The 20457-nt window shown below is 40.0% G+C and overlaps 1 protein-coding gene across 1 annotated transcript in view; it reads left to right on the top strand.

Annotated features, from left to right (window-relative positions):
* LOC149300015 (cytosolic carboxypeptidase 4-like) overlaps positions 1 to 20457 on the top strand; it is a 152017-nt gene that overhangs the window by 57347 nt on the left and 74213 nt on the right. The window contains exon 17 of the mRNA XM_089485504.1: positions 6238 to 6248. Coding sequence (XP_089341630.1) covers positions 6238 to 6248 — 11 coding nt within the window. The remainder of the gene's footprint in view (positions 1 to 6237; positions 6249 to 20457) is intronic.

Raw genomic sequence — 20457 nt, 5'->3', positions numbered from 1 at the left:
GCAATAGATGCTCGGAAACTCCCCAAACCAGTAAAATCTGCAAGAGTGGTAAGGGGTGCGGGAGATTGAATGGGTGAATTAATGAATGGGTGAATGAATGAGTGTTTAGGGTCAGAAATGGGACAGGCAGGCTTTTTTAGGGTGGCAGAGGTGGCACAGGCAGGTTCCTTAAGGGGCAGAGGTGACACAGACAGGTTGCTAAAGGAGCAGAAGTGACACAGGCAGACTGTTTCAGGGGCAGAGGTGGCACAGGAGGCTGCTTCAGGGGCAGAGTTTGCACATGCAGGCTGTTTCCAGGCAGAGTTGGCACAAGCAAGCTGTTTGAGGAGCAGAGTTGGCACAGGCAGGCTGTCTCAGGGGCATTGTAGGCACAGACTGCTTCAGGGGCATTGTTGGCACTGGCTGCTTCAGGGACAAAGGTGGCACAGACAGGCTGTTTCATGGACAGAGGTGGCACAGGCAGCTTGCTTAAGTGGCAGAGGCGGCACAGGTAGGCTGTTTCAGGGGCATAGGTGGCACATGTGGGCTGCTTTAGGGGCAGAGTTGGCACATGCAGCCTACTAAAGGGGCAAAGGTTGTACAGCCAGCCTGCTAAAGGGGCAGAGGTGGCATAGGCAGGCAGTTTTAAGGGCAGAGGCCTACTACGTCAATGTATAGGGGTAGGAGTTATGCTGTACCATATCTGTTCAGTAAATGTTATTTATTTAAACTTATTTAATTTATTTAAAAGTTCATTTACTTTTTCATAGTTTTTTTCAAGTTGACATACAGTTTACAAATTTGTGAAATAAACATTCTTGCCAACATTGTTTTTTTTGTGGGGCGGTGCCACATACAGGATCCGCCCTGGGTGCCAAATACTCTAAGTACACCTCTGGTGAAGGGGCAGGGCTAGCCATGCATAGGGATGGGGTTAGCCCTAGATGGCCCTTACTGGGTGAGGTGTGTAAGTGTCCAGAGAACTAGTAGGATGTGGGCAGGCATAGACATGGTCAAAGAAAGACTGTATATATCAAAGACTGTAGCAGCATACAATAGAAAAAATCCTAGTGGCAAACACTTACAAACATTGCCTTTTAATTGTATTAGGTATGATTTTTATTTAATGTGAAATTATTTTCAGCATTGGAAATCATTTTTGCTATTGAAAAAGTCTACATGATTTATGAATCTACATGATTCTAACATGAAATTGATGGTTTTGCTACTAAGCACTAAACCATTAAGATACTTCATGCACAGGTCAGTCTGTGCATGACCTGCAATGTTATTTTAGATTATTTTATGATATGGTAACATCAACAACATATTCACCCTATGTTCACATAAATGATATGTAATGTTTGATAGCAGTTACGCATGTAACCTCACTTGTGATTGTGAATATTAATATCATATTTCCACCGTTACGGTTCCTTCCATACAGTAATTTGTAAAAGGCAATCTTTCTTTATCCAGCTATTATTATAACGGGCAACTGAATAGGTCATAACGCTATTAAAAGTACTAAAAGACATAAAACTGAATTTTCTAAGCATATCTGTGCAGCTTAAAAAAGAGATCCATTGCACATCTTCCTCTTTCAAGTGTTCTTGCATTAAAGCATTGGAGTTTAGAGAGGACGTTATGAACTCATCAGCGCACATACGCTTCGTAATTCAAATACAAAATTTCTGTCACTTGTGTTTGAAAAAACCTGCAGGCATGTTGAGTATTTACGTGATCAAGGTTTATAGTAGGAGTTCATTCTATTTGACATTCTTCTTTGATAATTTGATGTGGCTCTTCCCATGTACACATTTCTTTTAAACATATTCATTTTAAATTCCAGAAATATCAATAATGAAAAATTAGAAGAAACAAAAAACGTATAGAACCTGTTATTTAGAAAGCGGTTTTTCTAATGGTATTATGTTTTCACAATTGGTTTAATGTTGTTCATAGGATCAGAGAGGCTTACAATAATAATCATAATTATTTTGTGATGAAAAGATAACTGCTTTTACAGAATTACAGAATGTTTAAATGTATTTTTGTTTTTTATTAACCAATGAAACAAGAAACATATACCAATACAAACATTTTTGGTCAATTCAATAAAATTACATATTGATCTAGAATACGCAACGGTTATACTATATATTAAACACAGCTGCCTCCCAGACGTAAGTCATTTAAACAAAATTTAACGTGGATGGCTAGAAGCTCCAGCATCATAATGGCCCCTAGTCTTGAGATCTTGAGGGCAATTATGCCAAGGCTTCTTTCTCGTATTGTTTTCATTACCTTTGTTTTCCTTTCCTCATCTATTTCCCATGATTTCTTTCTCTTTTAATTTTTCTTTATTTTCTTTTCCCTTTTCTTCCCTATCCATTCCCTCATTTTTCTTCCTATGATAAGTGTTGAGGTCTTTATGTACTGCAGTAATGTATACTAAGATTTTATATTTTGGTGGGGTGAGTTAAACCCTGGGAATTTTGCTGGATAATTTTCCTTAATTTCCAGGCAAGGTAGCAGTGTTTGGTCACCCATGTTCCCTTTTCAGGTTCTGTCCTCTAGTGCCTACTCCCCACCCACTTAAATCTAATTGGGACTAGCCATACTACTACATACATTAGATTCAATTTATTTATCACCTGTATATTCCGTAATGCTGTTACAATCAGAGGAATAAATTAAAATCACACACAATAACAAATTGGTACAAAAGGAGAAGAAGGGCCTGCTCTTGCGAGCTTACAATATTGTCAGTGGTTGAGGGGGAAGTGGAACAGTAGGAGAGGACTGCTTGGATAAGGATGAGTTATTTAAGTCATGATGAGCTGCTGAGGTTGTTGTTGTTTGTTCAGATGGCTTAGACAGGATGCTGGCTGCTCAGTGCCAGGGAAGATGGTGTTACAACTCTTGTGTCCACTTATGTAGAGTCCACTGGGGATGAGGCCACTACAGCTACATTTCCAAGTGAGGCCTAGGTATTCATATGGCTACCTCACAAGTGGTCAGATAAGGAGTTTGCATATAGGATGCAGATGTTTCACACCTTGTCTTAACCATTGCATTTAAGCTAGAGACGAGTGCACCAAAATTAACCCTGTGAAATCAGCAGGGTATGGAGACAGGCAGGAAAGAGATATATCAGGTGAAAAACAAAGGCTTAAGCAGGAGATGAGGAGTTCAGGGTAACATAGTAACATAGTTCATAAGGTTGAAAAAAGACCAAAGTCCATCAAGTTCAACCTATATACATATTGTGTCCCTACTGTGTTGATCCAGAGGAAGGCAAAAAACCCTTATGAAGCAGATGCCAATTGCCCCATACCAGGGGGAAAATTCCTTCCCGACTCCAAATATGGCAATCAGAATAAATCCCTGGATCAACGTTCTGTCCCTATTAATCTAATATCCATAACTTGTAATATTATTGCTTTCAAGAAACACGTCCAGGCTCCTTTTGAACTCTTTTATTGAGTTTACCATCACCACTTCCTCTGGCAGAGAGTTCCATAATCTCACCGCTCTTACTGTAAAGAACCCCCGTCTGTGCTGGTGTAGAAACCTTCTTTCCTCCAGCCGTAGAGGATGTCCCCTTGTTATAGATACAGTCCTGGGTATAAATAGGTCCTGGGAGTGATCTCTGTACTGTCCCCTTATATATTTATACATAGTTATTAAGTCCCCCCTAAACCGTCTTTTTTCCAAACTAAATAACCCCAATTCTGATAATCTTTCTGGGTACTGTAGTCCTCCCATTCCCCTTATTACTCTGGTTGCCCGTCTTTGAACCCTCTCCAGCTCCACTATATCTTTCTTGTACACTGGTGCCCAGTACTGTACACAGTATTCCATGTGTGGTCTGACTAGTGACTTGTACAGGGGTAGAATTATTTCCTTGTCGTGGGCATCTATGCCCCTTTTGATGCACCCCATGATTTTATTTGCCTTAGCAGCAGCTGCCTGACACTGGTCGCTACAGGTAAATTTACTGTTAACTAAAACTCCTAAGTCCTTTTCCATGTCAGTCGTCCCCAGTGTTTTCCCATTTAATACATATTCCCAGCCTGGATTTTTCTTCCCCATGTGCATAACCTTACATTTATCTGTGTTGAACCTCATCTGCCACATCCCAGCCCAAGCCTCCAACCTATGCAGATCCATTTGTAATCGTGCGCTGTCCTCTATTGTGTTAACCACGTTACAGAGCTTAGTATCGTCTGCAAAGATTGATACTTTACTATGCAATCCCTCTACAAGGTCATTAATAAATATATTAAAAAGAATAGGACCCAAAACTGACCCCTGTGGTACCCCACTAGCAACAGTCACCCACTCAGAGTATGTACCATTAATAACCACCCTCTGTTTCCTATCACTGAGCCAGTTACTTACCCACATACACACATTCTCCCCCAGCCCAAGCATTCTCATTTTATGTACGAGCCTTTTATGTGGCACCGTATCAAATGCTTTGGAAAAATCAAGATATACGACATCCAGCGATTCACCCCGATCCAGTCTTGAGCTCACCTCCTCATAAAAGCTGATCAGGTTAGTTTGACAGGACCGATCCCTTGTAAACCCATGCTGATATGGAGTCATACACTTATTTTCATTGAGATACTCCAAAATAGCATCTCTTAGGAAACCCTCAAACAGTTTACACACAACAGAAGTTAAACTAACAGGCCTATAATTCCCCGGGTCACTTTTTGTCCCCTTTTTGAATATTGGCACAACATTTGCTATGCGCCAGTCCTGGGGAACAGACCCTGTCACTATAGAGTCCTTGAATATTAGAAATAGGGGTCTGTCTATTACATTACTTAACTCCCTTAGAACGCGGGGGTGAATGCCATCTGGACCTGGTGATTTGTCTATTTTGATTTTTTTTAGGCGGCACTGCACTTCTTCCTGGGTTAGACAGGCGACATGTACTGGGGCATTTATCTCATCCTGCTGTATATTACCTGGCATTTCATTTTCCTCTGTGAATACAGCAGAGAAGAATATATTTAATAGATTAGCTTTTTCCTGATCCCCGTCTATAACTTCTCCCTCATTACTTTTTAAGGGGCCAACGCTTTCATTGTTAACCTTTTTACTATTTATATAGGGTGTACCAGATGTATAGGAATACCTGTAAGAGAGAAAGATTAATTATTGCTAGATGAGTAATTTGCGGAAACCATGAACACCACGGATCGATAGATAACTTAGTGTTACTCCTATCACCTGTCCACTTATGAAGAGCCCACTTGGGATGAGGCCACTGCAGCTACATTTCCAAGCAACATGCAGCTAGTCCCTGAATGAAATGAACAAAGCCACACTCCCAGAAGAGGGTTAAGCTCCGGGTAGCTTACCCTGGGTAGTTCCATGCTATGGTTACATCATGTTTGTGTATGATCCAATCTGATTAAATATGATTATGATGTAAGAGTATCAGATTTTCTATCGGCATGTCTTTTCATTTTGATTCACATTTACTGCTAAATATTTGACTAAAACAAGTTTAAATATTATATTAACAGAAAATATGAACTGTATTAAAGCCTGCCATCTGCGTAATTCTACATTGTACATTGTTTGCTAAAACATTTTGGTATTATAGGCTTGTGAGACTTTAATACAAATATGTCCCCAAGCTTTCCTAGACACTGAGATAGATCTGCCAATGAATGCAGAGCCCGAAGCACTGCATTAAATTGGTTATAATGCCATTTATTATATATGACTATTTGCAACTATTTTATAGTGCTTGGTTAGTTGTTAAGATTAATCATGTTAGGTCTCTGCAGACATATACTGATTTGTTGTTAGTATAACTGTCGTTGAAAAAGTAAAAAATATGTTTCTTAAACATGCAATTGTAATTATTTTAAATTAATCAATCTACAGTAACTATCTTGGTACTGACACTAAGTCAATGTACACTGGAGTCAATTTTTAATTGACCCTAGTGTATTTTACAGTATTCAAACACATGCTTAAATTTTTTTGAGTTTTAAAAAATGAGACTTCAGTCTCCCCTCCACCATTCTATGAAAGAGTGTGCTTAAAGGGGATCCATCACCATCATTGCTTTACGATAACTAAACTAATTTACTAAAGCTGTGTGTAGCTTGTGCATTTTGTTTGTCAATAAATATAGAGATATTGTGGTTGTAGGTACGTGGCTAGCATTCCTGCTAAACTGTCCTGCTGTCCCTCCGAGCAGACCTACTGTTCCACCTTTGAAAGATCATAGGCCCGTTTGGAAGATTATAGATTCCTGTCTGCCCCATGTCCCTGCCGTGTGTGTTTGATTCATGCCCTGTGTCCTGACAGGTAATTAAGGGCCTGGATACCCACGATTGCTTCCTGGCTGAAGCATTGTACTTCCTGGCCTGCATTTATTGTGATTTATTGTGTATTTTCTGGTTTTGACTCCTGGCCTTGGACTGATTTTGTCCTTTGTACTTCACCTGATTTGGGGGTTATCTGGATTTTGACTCTTGGCTTCGATGCATATATGACAGTTGTCATCTGCCAGAGTTCCCCAGACTCTGTTGTTGTTGTCTGCTGGTGCTCCGTCTACTTTCCTCTGCCAGTTGTCTGCTTCATCCCTGTTGATGGTTCCTAAGAAGGCGGTGAAAAGGCTGCAGCCCCGAACCTGTCCCTACACAGAGACTCCAACCTAACCCAGTAACAAGTGTCATTTCAAATCTCAGGGTTGTGAGCGGACTTTCCACTGAAGTGAATTCAGGACCCCAAAAGACTCTAAAACCTATTCTCGCTTTCTCGCCTATAGTTCCCTCAGTACTTTACTCACCAAAGTTAACTTTTGAGAAGTTCAGCATTAACTACGGTCATTATGGGAAGGTTCTGTTTACTAAACATTCTGTAGAAAATACTTTAGCACATATGAAGGGAAAACAACATCCATTATTATACATTTAAAGTGAGTAAAAAGTGAGTAAAAAGTGAGTAAAACACAGAAAATATCCCTTCAATAGAGAATCAATTTCTGTAACTTCATTCAAAGGAATTGTTATTGCTTGATTATAAGACAAGGTTTTTTCAGAGCAAATGCTTATACTCAGGGTTCTCTTATAACCAGACCTCAAATAGAGGTCTGACTACATGACTAAGATCTATATGCCCCACAGCGCTGCAGGGGACCTGGATCCTCCTGTATGGCAGCTGGTGGATGTCTGCACAATGTGCGCAAACAACCTCCTCTGCTGCCGGAACTTCTGCCAGGGCTTCTATGACGGAGCGCCGGCATCACATGACCTTCCGGTGCTCCACCATAGAAGCCGCAGCGGAAGTGCCGGCAGCAGCGGAGGTTGTCTGTGCGCATCGTGCAGTGAACGTTTGCGTGATGCGCACAAACAACCTCCGCTGCTGCCGGCACTTCTGCCATCGCTTCTGTGACAGAGCACTGACGTGACATGACCTCAGTGCACTGCACAGACCTCCACCAGCTGCCCCCACTAGACACCAGGGAGTCTGAAGCACGGGGGACAAGTCTAGGGATGCACTGGTAAGTTGGGGGGGCAAGAGTGGCATGGGGGATATAATGGTTTTCTGGAAGCAGAGTGGCAAATAGGGGGTTAAAAGGCATGTTAGGGAGGCATAGTGGCTGTCACGGAAGCCTCCGTGACTTGGGGGCGACTGGAGGCTGTATTTCCCATTATAGACGGTGGACCCCTCGATTGCATTACATACTTCCAGCAGATGACAGTGGACACTAATTGCAGTGCAATATCTGGTCCCCTTGCTTGGATTTATGTGTAAGTCACCCTCTACCTGATTAGGGGTGCAGGGTGGCAACAGTGAGAGAGCCAGAGCTCTCTAGATCCCAGTTTCCGCCTTCCTCCTGCCTGTCTGACCAATATTATTGGTTCTGATGGCAGGATTGTGTAAATTGGTATTGGTTGCATAATTTGCATATGATCTGCATATTGCGTTTTACATATGGTGTGATGCATGCTGGTCATAACTCACTGCTCTTGGAGGCTGGTGGTGATTGTTTCCCCAATAAAGTTAGTTCCTGTTTTACCTCAATAAGAGTCTCGTCTTGTTATTGGGGTAAGCCTCGGAGCTGCCCTTGTATAGGGGTGTATAATACATATTTGGGGGCAGAGAGGCAAATAGGGGCTTAAAAGGAATATCTGGGAGGCAGAGTGGCATATAGGGGGTATAAATCATATCTGGGGGGAGATGTGCATAACTGGGGGCAGAGTGGCAAATAAAAGGAAATAAAAACAAAAAAATATTTTTTTTCAATCATAGTTTTTATTAAATATGATAAAATAGTTTACATGTGAATTAATATTTACTAGTATTTTTTTTCCTATAGGGTAGTCTTATATTCAGACTTTTTCTTTTTTTCCTAAATTAATATTCAAATTTGAGGGGTCATCTTATATTCAGGGTCATCTTATAATCGATCAAATACGGTACATTTTGATTGATACTAAACCACGTTAAAATGTTTTTTGTTACGTTAAAAAGAAAAACATATGTGAAAATATAGGATAAATTATCAAAGTTATATGCTGACCCATAATGACTTTTTGAACTCAATTAGCAATTTATTTAATGAGGATCGTAACTGATAACTATGCTTTGGTTTAATATAAAATAGTTCTGAAGAAGATCTCAAGAAAGCACAATATCAAAGAAGCCACTTGTGGAGAATATTGAAAATAATGATCGTGAAGAAAATGTACACAGTTTAATTAAGCGCATTGATTAAATCAATATGATTCAACTACTTAGTGCTCAAATCATCTTAATCTTATTAAAAGTAATTCAGGCCTCGATAATTGATTAATAATGCATTATAGTTTATGAATTATTGACTTCCAGTTATTATAATTGTACTGCTAGTTGCATGCTAGCTACTGATGAATGTTAATTACAAAGGATGGGGATTATGTTTGAGAAACTTTTCAAAGCTAAACATGACATAGTTTTGCAGAGAAGGACAAATCCCGTTTTTTGTCATCTCTTATGTGAGCTCTTCAAAGCGTTTCATAGTTCTTGCGTTATATTTATTTATTTTTTTATGCAAAGGATAGGACGAGCGTTTAAACACTTTCAATGTACTAATTGGTTTAGAAGGAAAAGACTCTTCTGTGAACATTTATCCCAGAGATTTGCCTTCAGATAAAAAGGTCTTTGAAAGCCATCTTAATAACAAGTTAATTTGCTCTGTGGCTTCCAGTTCATGATACATTCCATTTTAAACTGAAGCTGTGATTGTGATCAAGGTATCTTGTTTTCAAATCACTACATGAATAGAGTACCCTAATTCTATACTGGATAAAGTGCTAAATGTAGAGTCTACAATTATACAGCAAATCCATATTTTAATGCCAACTCATGTTAGTGCTTTAAGGAACGAATAAAAGGTCACCTTTATAATTTATTATTTTGTCATATTAAACTCAAATATTACCGTATTTGCTCGATTATAAGACGACCCTGAATATAAGACGACCCTAAAGGAAAAAAGTTTTACCAGTAAATGTTAATTCATGTAAACTATTTTTTTTAATAAAAGCTATGATTGAGAAAAATATTTTTTTTGTTTTTATTTCTTGTATTTTCCAACCTGTCCCCCAGTTACGCACATCTGCCCCCAGGCTTGCCACTCCAATATGGCACTGTGGCCCATGATATGCCTTTTAACCCTCTATATGCCACTGTGCCCCATGGTATGCCTTTTGACCCCCTATGTGCCACTCTGCCTCCAGAAATGCCTTATACCCCTATATCCCATTCTGGCATTTAGGGGGTTAAAATGCATATTATGGGGCAGAGTGGCATATAGGGAGGTATAAGGCATTCCAGGAGGCAGAGTGGCATTAAGGGAGTTAAAAAGCATTGTATAGAGCACTCTGCCTCCAGAAAATGCCTTATACCCCTATATGCCACTCTGGCATTTAGGGGGTTAAAAGGCATATTATGGGGCAGAGTGGCATATAGGGAGGTATAAGGCATTTCAGGAGGCAGAGTGCTCTATTAAATGCCCCCTTAACGCCACTCTGCCTCCTGAAATGCCTTATACCTCCCTATATGCCACTCTGCCCCATAATATGCCTTTTAACCCCCTAAGTGCCAGAGTGGCATATAGGGGTATAAGGCATTCCAGAAATGCCCTATGCCCCCATTTAACACACACACGCACACACACACACTTACCGGTGCTTGCAATTTCCTGCTGTATTGCCGGGGCAGCGGGTTGACGTCTCCTTCCGCTGCAGCCGGAAGGAGGTGGAGTTGGCAGCGGGGGTTTGTCTGCGTCCGTCGCGCATACCTTCCCCGGCTGTCAGAGATCAGAGTTCCCTGCACCGGTGCGGGGAACTCTGATCTCTGACAGTCGGGAAAGGTATGCGCGACGGACGCAGACAACCCACGCTGCTAGCCACACCTCCTTCCGGCTGCAGCGGACGTTGTCTACGCGGATCGCGTAGACGTCAACCCGCTGCCCCGGCAATACAGCAGGAAGCACCGGTAAGTGTGTGGGGGGAGGGTGTTAAATGGGGGGGAGACAGGAGGATCCAGGTCCCCTGCAGCGGTGCGGGGGATCTGGATCTTAGTCTCATAATCAGACCTCTATTTGAGGTCTGATTAGAAGACGACCCCGATTAGAAGACGAGGGGTATTTTTCAGAGCATTTGCTCTGAAAAAACCTCGTCTTATAATCGAGCAAATACGGTAGTTTGTGTGTCATTGCCATTCTCCAAATGGTGGAAAAGACATCTCGACCCAATGAAGACAAATATGTGTTAGTTTATTTTAGTTTATCTTACAATTCCATTTATGTGATGTTTGTTGTCAGAAAGTATCCTTGTGGCTCGAGAAATCTATTATAATTGCTAAAACAATCTTTATGACCTGCTCTCTTTATAGCATAAGAATGTGATTTTTTTCATCCCAATAAAATAAAGTTCAGGCTCTATTTTTTTCAGACTAAAAAACTTTATTGTATTAATATTGAAAGTCAACCTAATATGTGTTTATCAATATGTTTTTGTGATCCTGCCACACTGATATAGACAGCCCCATATACATCAATGCATTAACGTTTAATACAGGGGCGTCCAACCTGCGGCCCTCCAGCTGCTGCAGGACTACATCTCCCATCCTCCTCAGCCAGCCCCTGAGCTGAAAGAGCATTGTGGGAGATGTAGTCCTGCAGCAGCTGGAGGACTGCAGGTTGGACGTCCCTAGTTTAATACATTTAAAAATAATTTTAAATCTAATACATTAGTAATGTACAAATTTTAAGATATTGGATATTCTATGGAACAGCTGATGTTGTTCAGGTGCATTTTAAAGACCAAAACATTCCAATGATAACTATATTATATTCAAAGCAAACAACACGTTAGAGGCTCCACTAAATGAAATACTTTGGGAAACAATACTACTTCTTAGTAAAATAGTTATCTTGTATTTTTTTGATCTTGATTAAAATGTTCTCAGAGTTAAGTGTTGGTTGTTGTTGGGAAGTGGTTTTCTATGTAAAAAGTATATTATTTAAAACTTGTACCTGAAATCAATGTATGTTTCTCCATGACATACAAACAAAATATGAATAGGCTTGGGTTATCCAGAAGACAGATGAGGAATGTGTATAACATGCTTAGTTTTAATGGCTTCTGTAGCATGGATAAAGAGTGGGTCCTAATGGTAGCTTTGGCCTACTGCATCTGCTCCTCTTGGGGTTCTGAGCCAAAGTTTTATAATCTTTACCAGGGGCGTACCTAGAGTATTTGGCACCTGGGGCGGATCCTGTATGTGGCACCCCCCCCCACACACACTTTAAAACTGCATAGCTTCTACCGTTATATACCGGCGCAGACACTGAAGGTGGTACAGCATAACACTTACTGCTATCATTATATACTGAGGCAGACATTGACGGTGGTACAGCATAACACCTATCACTATATACTGAGGCAGACATTGACGGTTGTACAGCATAACACCTACCACTATATACTGAGGCAGACAATGACGGTGGTACAGCGTAATCCCTATCACTATACATTGAGCCAGACATTGACAATAGTGCAGCATAACTCCTATCACTATATACTAAGCCAAACATTGATGTGGTGTAGGCCTACCACTTCATTAGTAGTAGGGATGCACCGAAACGAATTCTGGACTGAAACCGAAAATGCAGCATTTACCTGGCCGAAACCGAATATGACCCCCCCACACCATAAAAAAAAATCTAACACTTTTATTTCAAGTAAGTAACACACCAAAATAGGACAAAACAATTAAATAACAATATTAATATATATATATATATATATATATATATATATATGATTGTTAACAGCAATCACATTTCTATCATGCCCAGGCATACCCAGATTCCAGGATGTACTCGCAGACTTGGCATGATAGGAGTATGATTGCCCTATCTACCCCTTCTCACTCCCTTTTGTCCTACCTACCCCTTCTCACTCCCTTCTCCCTATCTACCCCTATCCCCCGTCTCACTCCCTTCTCCCTATCTACCCCCTCCTAACTATCTACCCTCTCCCACTTTGAAGTTCACTTACCTTTCAGGAGTCCTGCGGTGGGGGTGCAAGGCCTCTGTCTCCCAGCTCTGCCACTGTATGGAACAGTATAGAGTGATGGGAGTTATGATGTACTAGAGCATAATTATATAATGAAAAATACATTGGAAATGGTACAGTATAACACCCATCACTCTCACACACTTACCAATCCACACATACTAATCCACACACACACCAATCCACACACACACCAATCCACACACACACCAATCCACACATATACCAATCCACACATACCAATCCACACATACCAATCCACACATACCAATCCACACATATACCAATCCACTCTCACTCACTGAATGCTTTCCTACCTTTCCTCTTTTCTCCTTACAGCTTCTTTTCCTCCTCTTCGCTCCTCTTCTTCAGTTCTTCTGTCTTCTTCTGGGTCGGAGGGCACGGACGGCAGTGGGCGCGGCTTCAGTGTTGTGCGCCGGGATCTGACAACAAATCCCGGCGCACAGCAGCTGTTGCCGCGCGGACCGCAAGGGAGCGATATCGGAGGTCTTTAGCAGACATCCGGCTGCCTTGAGTGATTTTAAGCCGGGTTCAAGGGTTGAACCCGGCTTAAAATCACTCAAGGGAGCCGGAGGTCTGCTAAAGACCTCCGATACCGCTCCCTTGCGAGCCTTCTCCTCCAGCGGCGGACATTACTGTCCATCTCTGGAGGGGTGCCGGGTGCCGGCAAGTTGGCACCCCCCTGATGAGCGGTACCCGGTGCGGACCACCCCCCCCGCCCCCCGCTAGGTACGCTACTGATCTTTACCAATCTACCAAACACCCTCACACCTAATCATATTGCACTGTGCTAATAAATAGAATGGTCCAGTCTTAATCATCCAGACAGGTTTTCTGAGAGACTTTTAGAATTGCCATAAAGAATCCACTCAGTGTAGTTTTTAGTAGATGAAGTCACTCAAAAAAATTACATGGCTCACAAGGACAAACTGGCCCACCAGGATATTGGGAAATTTTCCGGCAGGCCTCCTCATCTGAAGTGAGCGGTGCGCTACACCCAGGCTTCATGAAGCCAGCCCTGAGTAGCAGGCACAGGGCAGTTGGGGAGATCATGGATTTCCTACTAGCTGACCCAAAATTAAGGCAGTGCAAGGTCTGTCACTTTAAATGTTTGCTTCCATGCTCCTTAGCACTATGCAGCAGGTATTGATGCTGGGCAGTGGCATATGATGTCAATCAGCATCAATCACTGTGTGCACTGCCACCGAGTGCCAAGGCAGAGGTCTAAAGTGACAGACCTTGTGCTCCCACTACAGTATGGAAAGAGAAGGAAAAGAGGAAGAGGAGGTAAGAGATGGGGAGAAAAAATGGGATAAGAGATCTGGAGAAAGGGGTATAGAGGAAAGTGAATATTGAGAAATGGGTAGATGTTGGGGAGAAAGGGGGGGTAGATGATGGGAAGAAAGGGGTGCTGTGTGACCCCCCCCAAAAAAAAAATGACTACCACAAAGACTGGTGGTAAAATTAGTGCATCACTGTCATCACTGTACTCATGAATTGTTGCCAAACGCATATTGAAATGTTGTTGGGGAGTGGCATATATCAGGAGCTATAAATTCATACCTGAAATATAACGTATGTAAGAAAAAGCACAAAAAATTACTATCATGAACTGACAAAGGTTGGTGATTGAATTACTGCATTGAAAGTGTTGAAATACCAGCATTTAAAGTACATTGGGGATGACCATATTTGAGAAAATGGTTTTGAAATGAAAATACTTTACTTGTACTTCTTGCTCTATAATTTGCAAAAAAAACAAAAAAACAAATAGGATAAAAGAATTGGGTTTTTCTAAACCCAGAGCAAATATTACAATCTAGTTAGTAGGTTTTTTTCATTAGCTTTTGTAGATGAGTGAAAGATTTTTCAAATAAAAGTCATAAAAGGTGATTTTTTTTTACCAACTTTTTACTATATTTTATTATTTCTTTTATAGTACATTAATGCTAGTTAAAGAAAACCCTTCTTGTCCTGAAAAAAATATAATTTGTGTGAGTACAGTTAAATGAGAAAGAAGAAAATTATAGCTAGACACAAACTTCGGACAAGTCTCGGTCATGAAGGGTACAAAATTTAAAAAAACTGGTCCAGAATGGGTTGAAAAAAAATATTTTTTTAATTTTTTCCCTATGATATATAAGATTGTTGAAACATTTGCAGATTTCTTATTTAGTGTTAAGTGAAAAACATCTCAAGTGTGTAATCGGGTTGTTAAAGGGTAAATGAGGAAAGAAACATCATCTCAGAGAAACAATATTGCTTGGCAAGTGCAGACAGATGGATTGTATATATCTGTGTTTTGTGTTGTGTCTCATCAGACTAATAAATCTGGATGCTCAGAGACAGGGTGACCTAGGTTTGCCTGTCTACACTGTCTTTAAATTACTCCCAACAGGCCAATGTCAATGTCTCCATTATGTGAGATGATCATAACTTCAGTCTTCTCTCCTGTTACCATATTGGAGGGGAAAATATGATTTTAAAAGTGGTCGGGATGACATCCACTCTATAGAATGTTTTATAAGAATTGAGGAAGTAATTACTGTAGTCCTCATTCTACAATCTGATTGTTGCAACATGGAAAATGTTACCTGTTAGCAATGGTGGGATCCATGGTTAGATTTATAGCGACTGCACCTCAATGAAAATAAAATTTGTCCTCCACATTTCAACAATCTCTACCCACAAATAAGAAAATTCATAATTGCGCATATATAAACATATATGTATAAAAAATATATATATTTCCCATTTTGTCATTAAATTGAAATGCTTTTGGAAAAATTTGGTACGTTACAATATTTATAAATAAATTTAGAATAGCATGATAAATCAGAGAGAAAGAGTTATCAGTTCACACAACTTTTTTTCAGATTTTTCTGTGTTTATAATATGGAAAAAATGGGGAAATTATTCTACATTAAAACCCCAAGCATTTATTTATTTACTACCCATTATGTCACCTCTACAGAACATAAACTGCAAACAGCCAGCTATTAGCACCACCAGCCAATTCCTGATGTGCTGAATGCAAGTGGAGATTAAGACAAGTGTACCATATTATCTCTTTTTTCATTTCCTGGGTAAAATCAGATACATACAGAGAAATAAAAGGAGACATGGGAATCAGATGCAGAAGCAGAATGATTATAACAAAAAAAGCAGAAAACTGAATTAAATGCCATATTTTGGTGATAACCCCATGCGAACAATAATGTGTTCTATCAATATAGGTAAAAATCAGAATAAAAAAAAACGTTATTTCATTAAGAGCAGATTCACTCAGCCATGGACTTGATGCTTTATATTAATTTTCAAAATCCAAATCGACCACAGTAAAATCTATTAACAGTCGAATATCTTTTAAAATTGAATTTGTGTATGTATACATATATGTATTAGTTCTGCCAACTATCCACATTTACATTTATAGCAATAATGCACTAAACACTTATTTACTAAAGCATGTACTTAGAAATATACATATCTGGTTTTAACACCATGTATGGCCAACCATAAATGACAACCAATACATTCTTTGCCCTTTTCCCTTATGGGTTTTGATGTTTGGACAGGCCCTGGACTACAAGTCTAACTGCCTGCCCCGTCCCGTACATGTCCGTTTATGAGTAAGAAGTCGCCTTCCCTGATTTTCAGGTCGGTCTGACCCTTCTTCTGCCTTGCCCTTTGGTACTGTGTAAAGGATTACTGCCCTCCGTGCCTCTGTTACTGCTCGAGTGGTTCTGCCACTTTATAGACCCTCCTGGTCAGTTGTGATCGCAGGAGTCCACTCTTGCATCGGTTATCCAGACCACAAACACTCACGCAATGAGCGGGTTAAGTTACAGTTGTTAATTTGTATGCGCATCCCTAATGTCATTGATCACATATAATAGGTTTCAGTATTAGAATGATCTCAATTCTATTATGTAGGATTTTCTATATCCAAAGGAACTGATTACATTTTACACTATTTAGATTTCTTAACCACAGACAGTATCCACTTTAATCTGTGCTATGTGACACCTGAAAGTAGAAACACGGGATCGTGTTTGATTAGGTGTTATGCTTTATCTGTTTGCATTTCAGTCTACTGTTTCTTTTTTCTTCTTTTACAATGTCACCCTGGAGAGTCATGGTGAAAATTTTCATAAACCTATACAATTCTATTTGTGTCTCTCCTATAATCGTCATTCTCTCTCTCTTTAAGCTTTTTTTCCCTCTTTCTTATCCGCCACTGTCACACACTAAGTGTGATGTGAATATACTATAGGCTGGCCATCCCATGAGGCCAGTGTTCTTAAATTCTACCATCAGACATAACTGTTTCCATAGCAACAGGTATCACATGATGCCTTGGAACAGTTTGTCTTTTCTTTCTCTTGTCAGACTTCGGCATCTTTTATAAGACGCTTGTACAAAGAATCAAATATTTTTTTTTTGCATTTACCTTAAGTCCCCATCACTAGAATATTCTTCAAAATACTGCCATATAAATTCCCAGGTAATGGGTAATAAATTTGTTTCATGAAAATATGTAAGGTAAGAATTTGTTATATTTTAATGCTTTCATACTTCAATGAAAAATGATTTGATATTCAAAGTTAATTACTTATGCTTGGTGTAAGAACACGGCATTTAAAGACTAACATCGACGTAATGGTAGCAAAAGCGAGGAAAATGTTGTATTCAAAATATGAAGCAGTGCTTAATTCTACAGAAATAAAAACATGTTAAAACAATGATACACTGGGTGATTCATTTAAATATATATTGGTGTTAGGATCTTACCGGACAAAATAACCTGCTCTGAGGCTACATCCAGAAGTAATACTATACTATAGCCGTATGCTCTGTGGCATGGCACATAGAGGGGATGACTCTACGCCGGCACATACTTTTACGGATGACACAACCAGATGCACAAGACTGGCACCAAAGTTTATATAAAACCCAAACAATAACATGTGCTTAGTTGTTATGCTTCTTCTCTGGCTACTTGTCATATCTTTGGATTATTCTCTAGTGTGCTTCTTTTGTGATTTCCCTTGGCTTTTGTGATCCAAAGCAGTCTTCTTGCTTATGAAACTACCGGTATGCTGCCTACCCGGACATCTGACATCAAGTTTGCTTTTCCAAGTTGCTCTTGTTTGGCTCAGCCTTCTGTCTGCTCCTGGAGTCCTTCTGTGACTGACAGATGGGATTTTGTATTGCCTCACATATGATGTAAGTTTGTCAGTGAGCATTTAACAGTATCATTCTATCACTAAGAAAATACATAGTAGATCACAGTTAAATATGTTAACTAGCCTTATGGGTATTGTCGGAAAGATAAAACATTAAAATCCAATGGAAAGGAGTTAAATCCAATACATTCTTTGTAGTAGAAAATATTTTTATTGCATTGCTCAGTAAAGGGATAACGGTGTATCTGTATAATGTCATAACAGTGACAGATCTGGTGAAAAGGTTTCACATATCATCAAGGCTTCACTGCAAAAACATATCCATGAAACACAAGGAAATATACAGTTAATCCAGAACAGACAGTAACAAAGAGTTGTTGACTACTACAATGGGGTTATCGCAGAACTCAATCTCTAGCAACACCTTTTGAAAGAATTGTCTTGCTAACACGAGAGAACTTCATATTGTTACTGTTCTAACTTCACACCTTTACTTTCTTACAGTTAAAAGTATTATGATAATCATTTATTCACACCTAGGTCAATACAGTTTCTTAAAATATAACATTCATTTAAATGCATATTTGTTAAATGCATATTCTAATTTTTTCATGAAATAATGAGCTGTAAGAAATCACAAAAAATCTTAATAGCTGAGCTTTAATTGACTCCATCATCATTCTGTACAGCATGCTGTTCTCTCTGAATGGCTTCTGCTGTATTAGTTTTAATAGATTTGATGACAGAAAATTCCAGCTGATTATACCATTCATTTCATTTTTAATATATCAATTTCACTTGGTATTGAATTCGGTGACAGATTAACAGACTGATGAAGAGTTGTATATTCATCTTATTTGTTGGCAGAAATACCTTTTATGAAGAAAAAAAAAATATTTCGTGTTTTTGGCCTGGTCACCGTGCTTATTTCTTCTTTGTAGATCAGTATGCCTATTTATAGATAACATCTGGTACAGTGGCTAGCTTCTCAGGTGTCAAGAACCTCTTCATTGCTCCTCTACGTAGGTCCTGACATGCTCTTATGTCTCCTCTGTTTACCTGGAAAATGTGGGCTCCGGCTAGTACTGCCCATTGACATTGTTGTGCGATCCCATTGATGATGGTGGGTGGTACCGCTGACACCAGTTGTGTTCCCACTGACATCACGGGAAACACCATCATTTTAAGGGGAAATGGGCGGGGAGCAGGGCATGTCAAGACTTCGCTCCTGCAACCAAGAGGATTTGGGTGTTGACCAGGAGAAGCCATTCTTCTTTTGGAGTTCTCCAGGCCAAAACCAGAGATACCCAGGTATGCTCATCTACTTATGGAAGCAGAATGGGGAGCAAGGGAATTCCCGCCAAGTGGCTCCAGTGGGCCCCCCATCTTGCTAATCCTACCACTCTTGTCCTAAGGAAGTTCTGGCCCCATGGATGTTCTAGCTTTCAATTCCAGAGGGCCCGTTCGCCTTACTAAATGTGCAATTTTTTTTTGTTTGGGGATGGTAAAAACATCATATCAAGATTGCAGAATAAAATGAAGCTGCTGTCCATACCTCACCCCAAGCAGCCCATAAAAGCATGTTTATTCTTACTCCAAAATTATGTGATCCAAAAGCTTACATAGTATTCACATTCATGTACCTTGGTTGGCAGCATGCTGCTTGCTTCTGTTAACTGTAGTTGGAAGCAAAAAATATTCAGCTTGGTACTTGATTATTGTTTATTGCTTTATCTAGGACAAACCTACTGCATAGCACTGTAGAATTTATAAATAATATTCTGCTTATGTGTATCCATTTTATACATCTTACAAGTGAAACATTTCAGGTATCACAGTAAAATACATAAAACGTTTTTTATGGGAATAGATTGTAAGCTTGAAAGATCAGGGTCCTCTTCTTCTTCTTTACCAGTATCTATTAAGGTGATGTAATCATGTTGTCAAATTCTTTATTGTAAATTTTTATGTTGTTAATGTATTTAATTCTAAATGTAAACAACAGATTATACGCTTTAATAATTACAATCCTGAAGATTACTGAAAGAGTTGCAAATAAACCTCATTTCTATTTTAGTTTTAGATTTTATTTACCAATACAATTATATCTTCATTTTATAATGTCAAATTATTATTGTAATTGTAAATTATTATTTCACCCCAGAAATGTTAATGGATATGAGATCTGAATGCCACCTTATACCCTACATATTTTTAGGATTTACCAGAATACGCTTTATACTTCATTTGAACTGCACCCCTTTGCCCATTGGTTTGCAAGAAATGCTTTTGACCAGGGGCTCTGCTAGGTCTGCAAAAGATCCAGAGCTAGAGCCCACAGCAGATTTGAGTGCAGGGAAGTAGAGGACTGCATTGGGAGGCGGGTCCTGCAGGACCCGCCAAAAAACTTGCGGGCGGTCTTGCTGGTGCTGCGGGCGGGAGCGGGCGGTCAGGCAGTGTACCTGCGGGTCCCGGTAATCCCGCGCAGTCCCGCAAGGCTGCCTTCTCGCTGCTCCCTTACGGTGTCTCCTCTCTTGCTCCGCCCAGGAACAAAACGGAGTCACGTGATGTGACGTCACTTCCTGTGACTCCGCCTTGTTCCTGGGCGGAGCAAGAGAAGAGACGCTGTGAGGGAGCAGCGAGAAGGCAGCCTTGCG

The sequence above is a fragment of the Sceloporus occidentalis genome, unplaced genomic scaffold (assembly GCF_023333645.1).
Source record: "Sceloporus occidentalis isolate IW3139 unplaced genomic scaffold, rSceOcc1.0.p SCAF_26, whole genome shotgun sequence".
Classification (NCBI taxonomy): domain Eukaryota; kingdom Metazoa; phylum Chordata; class Lepidosauria; order Squamata; family Phrynosomatidae; genus Sceloporus; species Sceloporus occidentalis.
This window is presented reverse-complemented; position numbering and strand designations above follow the sequence as displayed.